Source organism: Protomyctophum parallelum (genome assembly GCF_964188405.1).
Source record: "Protomyctophum parallelum genome assembly, chromosome: 3".
In the NCBI taxonomy this organism is placed as follows: Eukaryota; Metazoa; Chordata; class Actinopteri; order Myctophiformes; family Myctophidae; genus Protomyctophum; species Protomyctophum parallelum.
Genome location: NC_139698.1, coordinates 41,420,044 through 41,440,622, shown reverse-complemented (window position 1 = coordinate 41,440,622; position 20,579 = coordinate 41,420,044). Strand labels below are relative to the sequence as shown.

Sequence of the window (20,579 nt, the reverse complement as noted above, 5' to 3'; positions counted from 1 at the left end):
GTAATTAAGTGTCTATCTTTCAATGTTACTGTCCAAGGTGATGGGAGACCATTGTGTGGGCTTCATAACAGAGTTGAGTTGTTTCACCTCCCTTCCCTGCTCCTCAAGTCTCTTTGTCCCTCTTGTTGAAGAGCTGACACAGATAGGAGGTGGGTGGGAACTTTCCATTCAAAATCATCTGTCTGTTAGTCTGTCATGGACGGATAAAAACCCATGTGAGCGGTGCTGGGAGCGAGTGTAGAAAACAGGTTATCAAAAATGACAAGTGAAGTGATGTGGGTTCCAGGGTAAAATTTGCCGCAATACAGGCAGCAACCATGTAAGTGGGTGAGCACAGTTAATTATACCCTTCATACAAATGCAACATCCATGACAAAATAGCTTGAAGGAAAACACTCATTCTCCACCTTCCAAATCAACCATTTCCGAAACGTGAGCAAATTAGCCCAGACACCAGCCTGGGACTGCAAGGTGGGATGGAGGGAGGCTAAGATAAAAAGAGAGAAAGCCCTCGGAGGAAGGTGTGCATGTGTGTGTGTGTGTGTGTGTGTGTGTGTGTGTGTGAGTGTGTGTGTGTGTGTGTGGGTGGGGGTAGGTGGGTGTGTGGGTTTGTTAGTATGTATGCATGGATGTCTAAGTCAGTTCAAACACATCAGGTGAAACACAGTTTAGGCAAGGTTGTGTACTCGGCAAAAATATTTTGAAGCACTCGGGTAAACATGCTGATGATAGGAGAATGCTAGTGAAGGATGGAGGGAGGAAACAGAATGAAACGGGAAGGAGACAGAGAGAGCTTTCCTAGCAGGTCTCCTCAAGGCAGTCTTTACTGATGAATAGGCACCATGCGTGCAACCACAAGAAATCTCCACCATTACGCCTCGTGAAATAGAGGAAGGTGGGGAGGGAGTTGATGTAACAAACCGGTCCAGCTTGCTTCATGAAGGATCTGTAGTATATTAAAGCAATAAGCCACAAGAGGTATCAGGTTACCGCGTATTTTATAATGGCTGAGAGGCATAGTGAGACATGACGGGTAGCGAAGTGTCTCTGACCCTTTCAACCATTATAAAATACCCGGTAAGCTGGGACCTCGAGTGGCTTATTGCTTTTCTAAAACGGTTACAAACATATAGCAATATTAACTATACCTAATTCACACAAGTAGCTACACTTTGCGCCGCTTTGCGCCCACCAGAGCGAGCCACACTTCCTTGTTTTTACTCAGACAGGGAATAGGAGGCGCTTGATGTTTTTACGAGGCCGCCCGGAGCCACACATTCACAGTCATATGAGCGTGGGTGGTGCTTAGACATGGCAACCAGCCAATCAGAATCAAGTATTGGGACTAACTGTTTTAGAAAGAAGGGTATTACACGATCATAAATAATGTACATGTGTACAGTATGTGTGCACTAGGCCTCAGTGACAACATATAAAGGCATCCCCCGCCTCCATTTATAGAAAAACTGCCTTCATAGCTGAGGTCAAAGATGAACAGGTCCATTCCACACACAGTTTGATTACTGTGTAAATTGAAGTGACATCAAACTGCCAGTCATCGATATGACCTCTCGACGCATCACGCTACAATGCTTAGAGTTTCTAGATTGTCTATTTTCAGTGTGGTGCACCAGCATACAACTAAGTATAAATCACCTTTAGCATTAGTTGTTGCTGGCACTTGTTAGCAACCACACAACCAACCACTGCTGTCCATGATCCCCACCTCTGGCCATAAACAAAGGCAGCACTCACTGTCTAGAGAGGTATAACACAACCCACCCTGGAACTAGCCCCTACTTTTTCTAAGTGTTGCAGTTTGGAAGCACTCGTTTTATTTAACGGGTCGCGCTGCTGCCTCCTGCATTATGTGCAGATTCAAAACAGGTGACTTACAATGACTCGAGTGCTTCCAAACTGCAACACTTAGGAAAAAAATCACATGCACAGAATTTCTTGACAGAAAGTATCTCATAACATGTCTACGGTGGATTTTTATGAAAAACAAGCTCCCCAGATTGAAAGAGGAAAATTCAAGCTTCGTCTACAGCTGCAATCTTGGTGAGTTTAACGTTGTTTAATACAAGTAGATCGCAAACGCAATTTGGATGAGTAGGGAGTCAGTGGAGGGTATTGCAACTCTAGATTCATCCCATAATAAAGAAATCTAGAGTTGCAAATTGCGGCTACCCTGGAACAAAACCCACAGGGGAGAATAGAGCCTCCAGATGGACCTGGGGTGGAGGTGGGAACAGAGAAAGGCATTGGCAGATCTGTGCGACAACAATGCAATGAACAGCAATGGAAAATATAAACAGACCACCAAATTTGTCAGCTGCTAGTGACATGTTACAGTTACACAACTCACTCTCCTGAACTCAATCGAAGGCTACGTACATACAGTACCAATAATGGCAGAATCCGCTTTGTCTGAGTTCATTTGCTAATAGTGTTGTTGGAATGAATGGAGACTACTTAGACTGTAGAAGCGAATAGGCACCACTTAAAACACTGTGTATGTTAGATTTAGCCGACAACCAACCCCCCAGTACCTACCACAATCTTGGCATCTCGGACAGTGTTCTCGGGCACAGTGACCCAGTACTCGGATTTCTCCCACTGTGGCGGCTGGTTATGCACATTGGTGATGATGACAGTGAGCTCCACTGAGCTGCTGCGATTCCCCCCGTCACTGGCCACGATCTGCTGGCTGATCCTGGATGTCTGGGAACACACAGAGATCACAGAGGTCAGGTGAAATGTCGATTAGCTGATGCAAATAGCCTGCATCCTACTGTACATCCTTATAGACTCACTAAATTGAGAAAGAAAGGATGCAATCATGTCACCCTCCGGGGGTCCTGGGATGCAATACTGTACTCAGTACTGTACTCTAACATTGTTGAAGTAGGACTCATAAAATGTCCATGGGACCCATCCAAAAGACCACCATTACATTGAAAACCTATTTACATAACTGGGTTAGGATAGGATAGGATAGTGTAGAGTTGGCCCAATAAGCGGCTGGAAATGAGCACAGAGTCAGGAGATAAAATGCAGCCACGCCGTGATTTATTCCCAAAAGAAGGTATCAGCATGGAAAATGGCATGACACAAGCAGCAAACAGCTAGGACATGTTAGTGTGCAGCACCACCATGTCCTCTCACTGATCTAACACTGAGTGTGTGTGCTTCCTGGCAGCCTTTTATAGGCAGCTGAAACAATCAGTGCAGACTCTACCATATTACCGGTCAAACATGCAACACTTCTGAACCCCACATAACCCACATCTCATGAGACTATAAATCTTTATCACTACATAGGTAAGTAAATATCAATTATGCCCACTATTGCAAGATAAACCACATGTCCCATTATCATTAGCAGCTCCAATGCATAACTCAAACACCCCCTGACATTTCACTGTGGTCCAATCCAGACCAATATATGGTGCTCTGGTAGCCTGGGGACTCTTTTGCCTGGACACACTGGAACACTGGACACACTGGAACAGAAGCAGTAAGTAAGTAACAGTCACATATTACATATTGTACTTCTATTGCCCTGAAACATATTGCACTCTGTTTCCCCAGGTGATACTGTCCTATGCTGAGTGGCCATCCTGCCAGATAGGAAACAACTCCCATGTTCATAATACTTTCAATAAACCAGTTCAACTCATGACTTTTCCTTTGTGTGCAAATACAAATGACTAAAGTGCATATGCTGTGCAAATATAAATACTTCAATCAAACACTGGTACAATATGTGTGTAAAATAAGCATAAATGTGCAAAATATAAGTAACGGAGGACCACTTCGTTCCAGATAGGATAGGATATACCTCCATTAATCCCTTGATGGAAATTCAGCTATCTTGGAGTTACCATAGTCATCATAGGGAAAAAGGTCTGTCAGTCTATCGTGGTGGGAGGATGAATAAAGTCAGGGTACAGTAGACGTGGAGGGAGAATGTACAAAGAGGCAGATTCCAAGGCAGATTTGAACTAGAAGCTAGAATTGTACAGTCCTCTAACCTCTAAAGTCAATATCACATTGCCACCGTTTATAAAGGACTCGCCCTATGCTTAAACACCATGAGCACACCCAATAGCCTGTGAGGAGCAGTGGTGGAAAGTATTACAAGTAACTAAGTACATTTACTCAAGTACTGTACTTAAAGGACCACTTCTCAACCTATCTACATATAATAGGTCCTCACTAATAATCATGATAAAATGGCACAATTGTTTTCTACACAGTTTGTGTCTCATAGGAGGGCTGTGGGCAGTTCAGAAACCCGTCCACCAGTGACATGATACTTTAGTTATACTTTAGTTAACATTTTCCTCTTTTTCCCTATTCCATTTTGGACAAAATAGCCAATTTTACACGGATGTGCCCAGATGTCCCTACTGTTATAGATCAACTGACTGAACAATCACTTGCTACTAGAGTTTTGTTTTGTTTAACCCGAGTTTAATGCTGGATAACAGGTCATGAGGTCACCAAAATCGAAATGGTTCTTTCTCTGCAGAGCATGAAGATGGGCAACAAATGTCATGGCAATCTGCCAGTTAGATTATATTTATAATATATCTTGTATGAAGATTTTACATTTTAGCCTGAGGGTGGAGATAGAGGAAAGGTCATGAGGTCACTCAGATATGGTTAGGTTCATCATCCTCTGGAGAGCATGAATGCAAGCAGGGTTCATGGCAATCCACCCCTTAGATTAGATTGAGAAATATTGTGTGCACGTGGAAATTGAAGCAGAAGTTGTAGGCATACAGTATTCCCACTAGCCGCGACTATTATTCGTTCAAGGATTCATTGACATCCCATATTCCTAACATATTCCTAACATATACCGTAACTGTATGATTCCATCTCATTATGTATTAAGTTTGTGCTGTATTGTCTCAACATTGAAGGGGTTGTGTCACCAGAAACTGATAATATACTCTATTTTTTATTTGGTACTGTAATCTGTGGTAGTTGTTCCCTAGTTAATGTAATTTTTTATGTGTTAATCATAATTGTTATACTTGCTGGGTTTTATGAGCAAGGACTTTAAAGGGATAGTTCACCCGAAATATTACTTTTTCCCCCATCGATTACTCAGCCCATGGAGACTTGAATTCATTGTTATTTTTTTGTCGCATTCCTAAGCCAATAATGTGACGACCAGCAGTGGTTCTCTATGGACACACAAAGAGTCAGTAATCAATTGAGGGGAAAAAGTCATTTTGTAGGTGAACTATCCCTTCAAGTATTTTTGTAAAGATCATATATTCTGATCATATATTCTGTCAAGAAAAGTAGTACAGAATAGATACTAGTTGTGACTAGCTAATAAGAACCTAATTATGTCAAGCAAACCTCAGAGATTGTCACACCAAATGTTCAGTGACTGTGATACTACAGAGTAGTGCTAGATAAGATCTCAGATGACAGCCTTCAAAAGACAACATCAGGCCCCAGCGAGATTTGAACTCGCGGCCCCTGGTTTACAAGACCAGTGCTCTAACCCCTGAGCTATGGGGCCCTGTATAAACTGTTACACCTCATTACAATGTTAAAAGTACAGTACACAACCTATGCTTAACCAACAGACACACCTTGTTATGTCATCAGCTACCTTGGGCACACCCAATAGTATGTGATGAGCAGGATCTTTCAGGATGAAATAAGATAAGGCCTTGAGACATATTTGTTTTAAGATAGATCTCATTATTTGTTTGTATATCGTGGGACAATATATCATGATGTGCCTACATCACTTAGTTGTGTCCCTTGTTTTCATTAATATATAAGGCTATATCCCTCCATTGGATAATGCAATCCCCTCATTCATGGGGGATATTGTGGAGGTAAAATCCAAAAAGAATCTCTTAAATTGGCAGCATGCTCTAAATGATTAGCCACACATTCACTGCACTTCTCCCAATAATGTACAGTGAACAGTTATGAAGAAAACTTGTCTGAGGAGGTTAGGAGATAAAACCTCCATAATCCATCCCTCCCTGTAGGAACTACAAACACAACCAGATGGAAATTAATTAATGGAAAGAGATAGTACACACTATCACCAGAAACTGCAAATTCTCCATGACAGATTATGTCAAAGCATGTCAGAGGTTGTGTAAACAACAGTGGTGGCTTTTTGTGAAACGTCAATTGTAGTACTGTACGTTGAATTATTGGCTGAAGAGGGTGATGGGGGAGAAGCAGAGAGATTAAAACAACATACTGAGAGTGAGAAATACAGACTCAGAGACAGGGCGAGTTGTCATCTCTGTTACTGTAAATGCTTGTCTACAAGAGAGGAGGGGAGAGGACGGGAAAGAGGTGCATTGTTAAACAGATCATTGGTGTCTGAGAGAGAGAGGAGAAAGAGGAGAAAAGACGAAAGGAGATGACATTCATAAGAAGTAGAATAGTCAGCATTATTCATAAAAGTCATTAAACGGGACGACTTCTGAAGTGCCACTGTGAAAGGAGAGATGGACTCACTTGCTTTCCTTTTTTTCCCCCCCTGAGTTTGACTTTGACTCGGAAGGTTGCAGAACTCCACAGGGTGTGGAGATCCACCCCACCCACACCCACACCCACACACACACACACACACACACACACACACACACACACACACACACACACACACACACACACACACACACACACACACACACGACTGCATAAGACCATAATGACAGTGACACTGTTCAGCAGAGTCAGCAGGAAAAGTTAGAATGAGAGAGAGAGAGAGAGAGAGAGAGAGAGAGAGAGAGAGATGAGAGAGAGAGAGAGAGAGAGAGAGAGAGAGAGAGAGAGAGAGAGAGACAGAGACAGAGAAAGAGAGTGAGAGGGAAAGGGAAAGGGAGAAGGAGTCAAGGACAGAGAGAGGAAAAGAGAGCGATAAGAAGGGCAGTGAAAGATGAGATTGAGGGAAAAGGGCAACATAAGACGTTACACTTGCAGTGAAAGTACAGAGTGAAAGGGAGATAAACATCTAAAATCAGCATACTGTATGAGAAAGAGACATTACATAGGAGACAGAGGAAAGAAAGAAGGTAATGTAGAAACGGAGGGAGCCAGAGAGAGAGGTGAGCAAGAAGAAGGTTAAAAGTAGCGGAAAGTAAAACAAAGTAAAGTGAGAGAGGGTTAAGATTGACATTTTAGCGGATGTGGACATGGAGAGAGAGAGAGATGGTGACAGAGAGAAGGAAAGGTTGCACATGAGAGATGGAAGCAGAGAGAGAGAGTGCAGGGGGAGATGGGGGACAAGGTGAGAGTGAAGTGTGGTGATGGGGCTGATAACTATACTCCTCCTGACACCACCTTTATCTCTATGGGCTATGGTCTCTGGTGCACATGGGTGCGCATGCATGTATGCACGTACAGTATGCACGTATGCACGTACGCACGCACGCACACACACACACACACACACACACACACACACACACACACACACACACACACACACAATATTCCCTTTCCCCCCTCCTCAATAATAATCTCACCAGCCCACCCCACCTCACCTCGCCTCCCCACTCCCCATATCATCAGTGCGGATGGGAGCTACTGAATGTCCATCTGTTAGGAGGACATGCCCAGAATACGGATACTTTGGATTATGGCTTACTGAGACCTTTCCCCCTAGAGGGGAGACTCTTATGTTATACTCATCAGCCCACTCACCTCACTCTCATTCCATCTACACAACCCTTATCTTATGTTATACTCATCAGCCCACTCACCTCACTCTCATTCCATCTACACAACCCTTATCTTATGTTATACTCATCAGCCCACTCACCTCACTCTCATTCCATCTACACAACCCTTATCTTATGTTATACTCATCAGCCCACTCACCTCACTCTCATTCCATCTACACAACCCTTATCTTATGTTATACTCATCAGCCCACTCACCTCACTCTCATTCCATCTACACAACCCTTATCTTATGTTATACTCATCAGCCCACTCACCTCACTCTCATTCCATCTACACAACCCTTATCTTATGTTATACTCATCAGCCCACTCACCTCACTCTCATTCCATCTACACAACCCTTAGAGTCCACCCCAACCCCCATGGAAATCCTATACTGTATATTTCACTATGTGTGGTCACACAGAGCTGAAGACCTCTCGACATCTGTATACTGTACTGTACTGTCTGTCTGATTAGGGGGTACTAGACCCAGTCTCTACTGTACTGTACTGTACTGTACTGTACTGTACTGTACTGTACTGTCCGTCTGATTAGGGGGTACTAGACCCAGTCTCTACTGTACTGTACTGTACTGTACTGTACTGTACTGTACTGTACTGTACTGTACTGTCCGTCTGATTAGGGGGTACTAGACCCAGTCTCTACTGTACTGTACTGTACTGTACTGTACTGTACTGTACTGTACTGTACTGTACTGTACTGTACTGTACTGTACTGTACTGTACTGTACTGTATGTCTGATCTCTCGGTCACTGTGCCTTTACTATGTTTCTCTAGTCTAGATCACCACCTGATATTCATTGACCTGATGATATATGTGTGTCGCAAGTACAGTAGGCCTATATCTATATATCTTTTGAGAAATCAAAAGAGAGAGACAGAGAGCAAGATATACAGTATAGTAGAAGTATACAGTAAGATGAGAATTGGCTATAGGGGACAAGCTGAACAATGGGGTGGCAGGTTTTCCACAAAGCCCACAGCCTATAAATAAAATGTCATTGCAGTGTCGTCGTCCCTACCCTCCCCACACACACACACACACACACACACACACACACACACACACAAAACAACGAAAAGGGGAGGTGCTGCAGCCAGGTCACTCTGTATAGCAGTGTTCCCAAACTTTTCAGGTCGAGACCCAAAACAGAGATTACTCTTTTGCCCGGGACCCAAACTACTGAATATATTGTCACTATTACTTCTTTATATATACATGCATAAGGGAGATACTTCTTGATAAGGTCAAACGTACTTGGGCAGAAGAGATCTGGAGCAAACCAAAATTACGTACATAGGGAAATCAAACATGACTATTATACTGAAAACTATGTTTTATTTAATCTGCCAAAGATTAGAGGAGGTATACTGCCAATTGAATCTGCCAAATGTGTGATCTCAATAAAATTGAGAATGAGCATCATTTTGTGTTTTATGGGAGGGTCAGAGAAGAATTGTTTAATAATATGAACTATGTTTAATATGATGGATATGAATGATGCAGTAATTAACCGTTTATTCGAAAAATACTTTAAATTGATAGATTTAAATTCATTCATTCATTCATTTACATTATTATTTATGGACTTTTTAGTTTGTTTGTTTTAACCGTTATTGCGACCATAGGTTGCAGTTTACTATGAAAACCTGCATTTCCCGTCAGTCACGCCTCCATATATATGGTCACGCCTCTATATATAGTCACACCTCGCCTCCATCACCATATATGGAGCTGACCTGCCGTCTTTATTTGCATTACGGCTCATAATCTGCTCAAAATGCGATATTCGGGGCTTGATTAGAGCTTAATTTGACTTGCCAAAAACTATGATCGCCTGGACAATCCACCTCCATTACTGTGCTGTGGCTGTGCTGGGCCCTCATCAAACCCTGTACACTGAAGACACTGCCCTACATGGGCCCTCATCAAACCCTGTACACTGAAGACACTGCCCTACATGGGCCCTCATCAAACCCTGTACACTGAAGACACTGCCCTACCGGGGCCCTCATCAAACACTGTACACTGAAGACACTGCCCTACATGGGCCCTCATCAAACCCTGTACACTGAAGACACTGCCCTACCGGGGCCCTCATCAAACCCTGTACACTGAAGACACTGCCCTACCGGGGCCCTCATCAAACCCTGTACACTGAAGACACTGCCCTACCGGGGCCCTCATCAAACCCTGTACACTGAAGACACTGCCCTACCGGGGCCCTCATCAAACCCTGTACACTGAAGACACTGCCCTACCGGGGCCCTCATCAAACCCTGTACACTGAAGACACTGCCCTACCTGGGCCCTCATCAAACACTGTACACTCAAGACACTGCCCCCGGTGCCACCCTTAGATCTCCAGAGGTGGAGCTGACCTGTTCTGACATTCCATTTGTTGATCAAACCCTTTACACTCAAGACACTGCCCCTGCTGCTATCCTTACTAGATCTCCCTATATGGAGCTGACCTGTTCTGACATTCCATATGTTGATCTGACCTCATTAAACCCTGTACACTCAAGACACGATCATGTATTTTGAGGTGTAATCAGTCTGGTGTCAAAGGCAGTTGCCCGTTGAGCAAGATTATCAAAATACAGACTATCAAAATTATGCCTGTGGTGTTTAATCGGATAGGTCCAGAGATAATATGTATGTAAATGAATGTCAGAAACACCGCCGTATCTCCTCATTGCCTGCACCAATCGCTCCCACTTTTCACACAGGCATTGACCATAATAATATGGAGGTCTTAACGAAGCCCTTTTTTCGATTTGACACATTAATGATTAATAATGAATTTATTAGTGAATTAACCTCGCACCCTCACACACCTCCGCCCCTTAGCGACACCTGCATCACAGGCCACCGTTCTCACCGTTACCCCTCTGGCATGCTTCCTCTAGCTACCGCCACAACACAACAAATAGTGCCTTATACAATTTGGCGCCGCTGACTGTGTGTGTGTGTGTGTGTATTGCATCCTTTGGCCGTCTTCTCCTAATAAACTACACCGTTTGCACACATCTCACCATGCACAACAGCAACAGCTAGCCTGTCCACACATCAACCACTACTTTGCATTCATATTCATGTCATATTTACAGTACTACGGCCTTCACAGAGCCTCTGGGTCTGCAGCGGCCAGGAGGCGGTGTGTGTGTGTGTGTGTGTGTGTGTGTGTGTGTGTGTGTGTGTGTGTGTGTGCGCGCACGTGTGTGAGAGGGACGATAAACAGTCAGCAACACGTTACATTTCTACTTCTACTAAAGAAAGAGGCAGCGATGGAACCATAAGTCCATATCCATAAATTCGGGGACATAAATTGCGCAAAATACTGTTAAACATGACGGCAGCAGCCTGCTGCATCCTCCTAGCTGTTGTGTGCTAAGCTACATTATCATCATCATTGACTGAGAGGGAAACAAGCAACCAGGTCTATGAAAATGTTAACAGGCCAGATCAAGTCAGAAAATCCGAAAAAGTCAGAAAATAAATCTAGAATAAGAAACAATATTGCCGACTGTCAAACATCATTGTCCAATGTTGTTTTAGAGCAGTGGTTCTCAAACATTTTCATGTCATGTAGGGGGATTATTAAAATGGGTAGGGTATAAATACCACTAGTACCAAAGTATATTTACCACTCTAATGATTATCAAAGTATTTACATTATGTGTATGGAATAAAACATGTAATCTTATAAGGAAATGGGTTTATATAGGTTAACTAATACATATTTACCAGGCCTCACTCAAGTTAAAATCATGGAATTAGTAAAAGGATATACTATGTACTATAGATAGTATGTGAAGTACACAGCTTCCACACGCGTGCACACCGGTGCACGCACACACTCTCTCTCTCTCTCTCTCTCAGGTCCCCCAAAGCAGGTCAACCTGGCCTCTCGACTGGACTGTGCAAACAATGAGATGGCAGGATGGTTGGGGAAACGTACACACATAAGGGGGGTGGTGCACAGGGTACAGGGTTCACACACCACACACACACACACACTGGTTGATTTAAGTAAGAGTACAATGACTGACTGGCACATTAAAGAAAGCTCACATACACACATGAAGATGATCTCATAATGACTGGCACATTTAATTGAACACATCACATCACACCCACGCACCCAGGGGGCAGAGTCCGGAAGAGAAGGCCAACGCGAGGGAGGATGGCCCCCGGAAGAAATTAACTATTCTGATTGGATATATTCACAAATTGGAACTATTAAAAATGTCTGGATCCCATGGAATCTTTACTCTCTCAGGCCGTAGGAGGGAGTCCAGAGGTCTACTGGTGGTTTAATCGGTGACTTCTGTCGGTAACATTGATTGTTCACATCCATATTTGATTCATTATGATTGTAATAGGCTCAATTTATATTGTTGTAGACATAGGGACAAACATAAATGTACACTAGTTAATAGGGCTTTGATTATTAAAACCTATAGATAATTATAACTCTTTGCTGTGTATTCATTCCAGAGGTTTGCACAAGTTAGAGACATAATCATGCAAAACGAACGCATATTGATATCTGGTTTTCTGTCTGTACCTCCTTGGAGGTTAAAGGTGAAAGGCAAGAGGTTAAAATCTTCTCCACATGGACCACTAATATTATATATATATATATATATATATATTATATATATATTATATATAATATATATATTTACCATATATATATATATATATATATATATATATACACCAGTATATATACAGTATATACACACACCGTATATCTAGGTGTGCCCCGAGATTTTTAGGCTATGAAAAGTGTGCCCTGGGACAAAAAAGGTTGAGAAACAATGCATCAGGGTTATCGCTTGGACATTTTGTGACCAACCCAACTTCCCAAGACCATCTGTAAACAATTCCCCACACTGAACATAATTTGCTGTTCATATATTCAGAACGGGTAAGGACTAGTACATTAAATTAATAGCGTTAAATTTGTTAATTTGCTATACAAATAAATATATTTGAGGTGAGTATTTGAGTATGTACAATCCACATTGTCTCTCCACACATACAAAATTCATAGCCACATATATACAACTGTACAACAAGAGTAATGCTGTTTTCTACAACCTGTCATGTTTGATAATATGGAACCACTGAGGGAAGCTGGGAAGGAAAGGCATTGTGTGTGTGTGTGTGTGTGCGTGTGTGTGTGTACGTGTGCATATGTGCACGCGGGCTAGCCTCACTAGATGATATCATGGGTGAGAGGGTTGCTTGCAAGCTTGCAAAGACAAACAGATAGGTGTAGGTTTCTCTTTCCATCCCTCTCCCTCTCTCTCCCTTCTTTAAGCACACAAACACTATAAGCAAGCAGAATATGAGACCTCAAATGATGAAACTGTGTGGCTGAATTTTTCCTTTTGTAAGTCTTTGTGTTTTTCGGCTAAGTTTGGTTTGGATGTGTGTGTTCCTTCTCCTCATCAGTTACTTCTGAAATAAACAAACTAGTTGTGATGGCTTGGCATCCATGTTAACATGGATGCACGCTCATTAACAATTGTTTAGACCGGGTATACCACTTGAAATACATAGGATCACAATGGAAACAAGTCCCCAGGACTTTTATCCTTTTAGCCCAAATGTATGACTGTACCTCGTGCTGTTTGCATTTCTGTCTAATAAAGTAATCACCAATCAATCAATCAATCAAAACAGATCTTCGTCATACAATGTAATTTCCTGCCAGTTAGCATGTCTCTGACCTGTGAGATGGGGTGGTTGACATACACCCAACCAGTGCTGGGATTGATGTGCAGGTAAGCTGGCTTTTGATTGGACAGAGAGTAGGTGAGGGCCGCATTGCTCCCCTGGTCGTCATCGTGTGCTGCTGCTCGTAGGAAACTAGTCCCCACAGGCGTGTCCTCACGCAGGAAGTCTAGAAGTTGATTACATGTAGCATCAGGACTGGGTTCATGTATTGTTAAATACATTACATTGCACAATACTTTGCAATAGGTTAAACAGATATACTGTACTTGATCCAACAAAGTCATTGATAAATAAAGTGCTGCCTGTGAGCTGACAATACTTGTCTTTTTCATGTTTGAAATTATTCTCTGTTGTTACGGTTGTCCCTATCAAGTTAAGCTCTAAGCCCTCATCTCTTCACCATACTGTACAGGTATTTACATAATGTAATGGGTGGTTACAAAATGGTCTAATTAGCATTGTGTGATGTTAGTGTCAGCATAAGTGTTCGCTGGCAAAAAGACAATGCCAATCTCAACAACATGTTTTCCTTTTGGCATTTCTGGGGCACAGACTGCAACATCAGTTATTAAAAACTGTAAGAATCGCCACAAATGTTGCTGACTGTAATGTATGTCAATACAGAATCAAACAACACACAACAACAACAACAACCTCCACAGGGGGAAAAAACAGGCAAATGCGGTTCTTCTGTTCTCATGGATCCTCTTGGAAATGAATGCGTGTCCCAGAAACATTTCAATCTGCCTGTTTAATAGTTAATAAGGGACTGTGTGTATTTCCATAATCTGATGAAAATAACTTTTGACATGATGCTTATCAGAACACATATTTGCACACATGAAAAACAAACACAGGCCCATGGGAGTCGCTGGGAATGGCGGCAAATATTTCATCAGCTTTAACAGCTTTTCAGGATTAGGAGACAGATGTTGAAAAATCTATGAAAAATAAAGATTATTTTTTGAGGGAGTGGGTTCCTGCAAATGGCGGTTCTCTAAAAATCGATTTTACCACAAAAAACATAAGCCACATATAACAGGCTCAGCCAAATGTTTCTGTTGATGGGTCTGGCCTGGGTGTTCTTATGTTATCTACACATCATTCAGGTGCAGCTATGAAGGGAATGCATGTCTGTGTGTGTGCGTGTGTGTGTGTGTGTGTGTGTGTGTGTGTGTGTGTGTGTGTGTGTGTGTGTGTGTGTGTGTGTTAGTACAACATGGGTACTCTGACCACGGGTACAATGTTGTTCTAATTTAGCAGCCGTGATTTGACTAAATATAGATGACTTGCCAGTTTGACAAAACAACCACAAGGACTTGACACTCACACTGGTAGCGGCTGTTCTCGAACTTGGGGGGATTGTCGTTCTGGTCGGCTATGAGGATGGTGATCTGGCAGATCCCGATGAGAGGCTCCTGGCCCTGGTCTGTGGCGGTCACAGACAGGGTGTATTCCCGCTGACGCTCCCGGTCAAAGCTCACCGTGGTGCTGATCACACCTAGGAATGAACACGCCATTGCAGAGGTGGGAAAAAGTACTCGGATCTGAGGGCAATTCTACAAAATGGCTTCTAAATCAGTAGTTCTCACACTTTCAAGATTAAAAAAAAAAGTTCAAAGTGACGTGCTGTGGGCTTGTAAATCTGCTATTTTTGAATAGCCAACGCAAATATCTATGTCGACCTTCTGGGCGACCTCCCTTGCTGTTTTTAAGAGTGAGTTGAAAACTTATTTTTTCAACTTGGCATTGTGTTCACATTCAATGTTCTGTTACAATTTTTTTTACAATTTTCTTTTGTATTGCTATTTTCATTTGTTAATTTGTATATATTTTGTCTTGTATTGACCTGCTTTTTTGTTTTCTGGCATTCCGCTGCTTGCTATTTGTTTTATGTGAAGCACTTTGGGTTGCATTTTATGTATGAAAAGCTATATAAGTAATAAATAAAGTTTATTATTATTATTATTATTATTACATGACTAACCTGTGTCAGGGTCAATGTCAAAACCAGATGACGCGCCGTCCCGATGCATGATGCCATATTTGACCTCTCCATTGACCCCCATGTCGGCGTCATTTGCGTGGACACGCAGAACAAAGGTCCCTGGAGGCTGGTTCTCCAGAACTCCAGTGTTCAGGCTGTAGTTCTGACACTGTAATGCATTATTATGGTGTTGTTGTAGATGTTTACCACATCATTAGGAACTGGACGGGACACTACTACAAGTCATGCAACACATCGTCGCTTTGTTGGTGGAAACCCTGGCACTGTATGTCCAAAACGCAAAAGAAATGTTGCCCTTTATTAAGTCAACGTTTATGTCGACTTACAGTGTGCGGAAACGTTTCCTTTGATTTTATTATCAGAGATCCCCTTCTGAACAAACTTTTTTGGTTGTCCTACGCACTTGTAACCAATCTTTGAGGTGTGCATCGGCATTCTTCTAAAACCATAACTTTTCAGGAAATGGGAAAAAATAACCAATGTATCCAATGTAGTTACTATTTTATCACAAGCTCTTGATATTCATTCATTTATGGAGAAAAACAAAACTAAAAACAGACATAAAAAGTTAAAAGATGCAGATACAGGGTTTCTCCCGGACAGCAGCGACATAGCCTGTCACACACACACACACACACACGCGCGCGCGCGCACACACGCACAAGCTCACTAACCTCCTGAAACACTGGTTTGTTGTTGTTGATGTCATTGATTCCAACGATGACCTGGGCAGAGCTGCTGAGGGGGTAGGGTCCCCCAGATGCGTTGTCGTCTGTCGCAGTGATGTTAAGAACATACTGTGGGCCTCGCAGCCTGGGAGGGGGGCTCCGGCGCAGTTTGATGATGCCTAAAGTTGACGCCAACGAGGACCATGGCAGAGACAGGGGAACACAGAACATGGGGTTGATGGGACGCTTGAAGTGCAGCTGCAGATGTATAGTACAGTAGCTGAAGTTGTGACTGTAGTTAAATTGTAATTGGCACATGATGGCACGTGTTTGTGCCATCATGTGACTTTAAATATGCCTCTGCAACGTATTGTAGATAACACACTGTAATGTAGATAATTCCAGTGCTATGCTAAGTACTGTATATTGTTCTCTCATTGTGAAGCACTTGGTAAAACGTGTCTTCCAACAGTGTCCTATCTTAAATCTTGCTATACAGCAAAACATTCAACTGACTCTTATTGTCCAAAATGGTCAATTCTGTTCACAGCAATACATCATTTTATACTGTAATGTTAAATACAATTTACAATTTAGGCATTTAGCAGACGCTCTTACAACTCAATGAGTTGCATTGGTGTGGTCAAATATTCATCATGAATTATACGTAAGTTAAGGACCTAACATTGAATATCTATATAATGAAACTATGTATACACTACTAAGATGGAGTCTCATAAGAAGTCAAAGTGAACACATACTGATCTACTATTCTTGTTGATGAAATCAGCTGACAATATTTTCATGTAAAATGTATCTGACAGAAAATCAAGCCAAACTGGAAAGAGGGGGAGAGAAGTCAGGGAACATCTACTGAACAATACATAACCACAGACCAGCCTAGCAACCCAGAGGCCATATGGTTGTTGTTGTGTGTTGTAGGTTAATTTATCATTTTTGTGCAAATGTTGTCTATAACTATGTGAATTTGTGTAAGTGCACTCTACTGTAGAGCAGTGCAGGCTGGATGATAAGCCAGACAGGGGCTTAAGCTTCTGCTATAGAGTTCCCTGCTTCAAGGAAAAAGAGAGAGAGATTGATAAAGAGAGAGTGCATGAGAGAGAGAGAGAGAGAGAGAGAGAGAGCTTGTAAACAAAATGATAATAGTCAGGTTGCTGATGCACAGCAGGCTGTGTTAAGAGCATGAACACAGACAGAGATAAGCTCTCATACGCTACGGCTACTGTATGCAACTTTATCTACAAACACAAGAAAACAAATTCACTTCACACAAACAGGCAAAGACACGCATCCACACGTGCATGTGCACAATCAACATGCACGCGGGTGCAGACACATGCACTCATTGCACTGCGCATGAATATTATATGTACAACCAATAATACGCCTTAAAGGCTGAGACAATACCTGAATAATGTCAAGAATGGGTGAAATTAATTCAGTAATTAATTAATATAAATTAAACTCTACAACATTTCTCTTAGCAAAATACAAGCACACTGACGAAGTGCGTGCCGTGACGCCGTCCTGTGGGAGGAGTAGCGTTTCCAAAAAAAGTTACTCTAGAAAGAATAATAAAGTGTTCCACATACTATAGTGGTTGCCCTGTTAGGGCAACGTGCGTGCGTGCATGCGTGCGTGCATGCAAGCTTTGATTTCTGGCAGAGATCAACAGACAACAAAACACTTGTTCATGTTTGTCTTTGTTAATGTTTTGTTTTGTTGTATTATTCAATTGTGTGCGTGAGACAGAAATCCGCTTTTCCACAGCAAAATCCACCATGATGTAGGCATTTAATGTTTTTACTGTATTTAGAGATATCGAACTCTACAGTAATTGTCATCTATGGACACTCAATTATGTCAGTAAGTATGTTATTATCACATGGTTTGTAAATGCACTCAAGATCAACACAGTAGCGGTAAGCACTTCAGCTGGATTAGTCAGAACAACACTTTTGATGTTCAAGCAAGATCTTTCGATGTTGTAAATCTCATCCTACACGCCCTCATTCCCTTTCAGTGCAGTCAGCAACATTCAGCTTGCTTATGCTTCTGGTCTGACAAGTACCAGTAATGACACTGTGATGTATTTGCACTGTGCCCTTCTCTCTCCATTGTATCTGTATATTAGCTGTATTTGTATCTGCATACATGTATGTTTCTATGTGTTTTTTCATGTTTTTACGGGTCCCCTTTGAAAATGAGATGCTGCAACTCAAGGGGCTCTATCCCTTTAATACAAATCTGAAAATCAGTTGACTGATTTCTGAACTTGTGTGGCCCTAATGACATGTACTCTACTTCCTACTCCTACTCCAGGCAGACAAATGATTGATGATTTAAGTTCACCGAACACACAGAACAGCATGGCGCGACACAGCCTAATGAGGCCTCAGAATGATTGTGAAGATTGTGGAGAGAGAGAGAGAGAGAGAGAGAGAGAGTAAGAGATAGTTTATGTTGTTCCGTTGGCCTCGCTATAACCTCTATATAGAAAATCACTTTATCCCCGTATACAAGTTACCGTCTGACTCCACCCACCCTTCTGGTTGTCCAATTGGAAATTGCTGTCCTCGTTCCCCCCAGTGATGGCATAAGAGACAGCGTCCCCATCAGGGTCCTTGGCGTGGACAATGGCCACAAGGGTCTCTGGGCCGGCATCCTCACTGAGGAAAGTTTTATAGCTGGAGGAGCGTGGAGGAAGAGTAAAGACAGAATGGGGATTGGGGGGGTGGGTGGATAAAGGTAGGGGGCGGAGAGAATAGATGGGAGAGAGACAGTTATGCACACATACAGTACATACTGTAATACCACAAACAATTAATGCACTGTAAGGAAAAGTAATTACATGTTCATGTGTGTATTTGTGTGGGTGGGTGTGACATGCATATTGTTTGTGGGTGTGCATGTGCATGCGTGCATGTGTGCGTGCGTGCATGTGCGTGCATGTCCTAATCAATGTCTTTGCTCTTGTTTTTCTTACAAAATGACACCTCACAGCTATACTCTGTGAAAAATGCCAAGATGAGAAGAGAAGAAAAGAAGAACAGAAGAGACTAAGAGAGTGAGAGAGTAAAAACAAGAAAATAAAATAGTGCAGGTTGTAAATGAAGGAAGATGAAGAGAAAGAGGTGGAAGAGAGGCAGACAACATTACAATAGAAGAGAGAACGTTGTGACACGAAAACAGATGCGGCTAAGAAGATGAAAATATCCACAAAGCCCTAAACGTACCGATGAGTACCGATGAGAAAGTAGAACCATTTGGTGGAACCAAGGTGTAAATGGAGAGGAAGACCAGAGTGCTAATTCAGTATTTTAGCCGTGATGTGAGCAGTATCTCCAAGTATAAGTATAGTAGTGGAATGCACTTCCCATTGCAGTCAGAACTGCAGCATCACTCCCAATCTTCCGCCGTAGCCTGAAAACCCACCTTTTCAGACTCCATCATGGCCCATAGCACTTACCCTAACCCCTTAGATAGCATTTCTGTTGGCTTAGATAGCATTTGACACAGACTTATAGCATGTTATGTAGACAGCACTATAATTGTATTGTATATAGTCATAGCACGCCATAGTACATATGTATAGCATAGTAGTGAATATGTATAGTTTATTATGTATAGTGTATGTATAGTTTCATCATATAGATATTCCACTGTTACCTTCTTAGCTTACGCATGTTTCATGATAAATGCTTTTATGTGATGTATTCCCATGCTTTTGTTCTTGCTTAAATGTAAGTCGCTCTGGATTAAGAGCGTCTGCTAAATGCCTAAATTGTAAATTGTAAATTGTATCTCCAGAGAAACTTCCGGGTCCCACTTTTGTGTTGTTTTTGTGTCACCATAGAGTTATACTCTGTCCCTCCATCGGACTAAATCTGAGACGAAAACAACCACGAAAGTCTCATTTTACCGCTTTCTTGCAACAACAAAGCTACTGGTCTCCCAAATCTGGCTGCCCCACACTTAATACTAACACCATTTTATTTCATTGTGTCAACTAAATCCTTATTAATGCAAATAAGACACATTCTAAATATGCCCCCGAAATATTGTACTGAGCAAATGGACTGTTACCACCTTCAATAATAATGATAACAGAACATTAATAGTTGGAGTTGGAAGCATTAAGACGCATTTTATTATTTCTAGAAGATATATATCAATATTACATGAAACATGACCAGTGGATAGAAAGGAAAGGTAGTATGCTTGGGAGCAGGTCTGAGTTGGCCATCCGGAGATACTGGATTATTCCCATGATTGTGATTAAACTGCTCTTAAGGCCTATGCTAGACATTACAGTAACTAACAGACAGACAGACAGACAGACAGACAGACAGATAACTTACATGCTCTGGGAGAAGA

General features: G+C 42.1%; 1 protein-coding gene across 1 annotated transcript in view; it reads right to left on the bottom strand.

Moving 5' to 3' along the window:
* LOC310856776 (neural-cadherin) overlaps positions 1-20,579 on the bottom strand; it is a gene marked incomplete at both ends in the record, with an annotated part of 169,146 nt that overhangs the window by 53,547 nt on the left and 95,020 nt on the right. The window contains 7 exons of the mRNA XM_083762251.1: positions 2,557-2,724; positions 13,499-13,671; positions 14,836-15,006; positions 15,493-15,661; positions 16,188-16,360; positions 18,747-18,889; positions 20,564-20,579. The exon at positions 20,564-20,579 is cut by the window's right edge and continues 234 nt beyond it. Coding sequence (XP_083618377.1) covers positions 2,557-2,724; positions 13,499-13,671; positions 14,836-15,006; positions 15,493-15,661; positions 16,188-16,360; positions 18,747-18,889; positions 20,564-20,579 — 1,013 coding nt within the window. The remainder of the gene's footprint in view (positions 1-2,556; positions 2,725-13,498; positions 13,672-14,835; positions 15,007-15,492; positions 15,662-16,187; positions 16,361-18,746; positions 18,890-20,563) is intronic.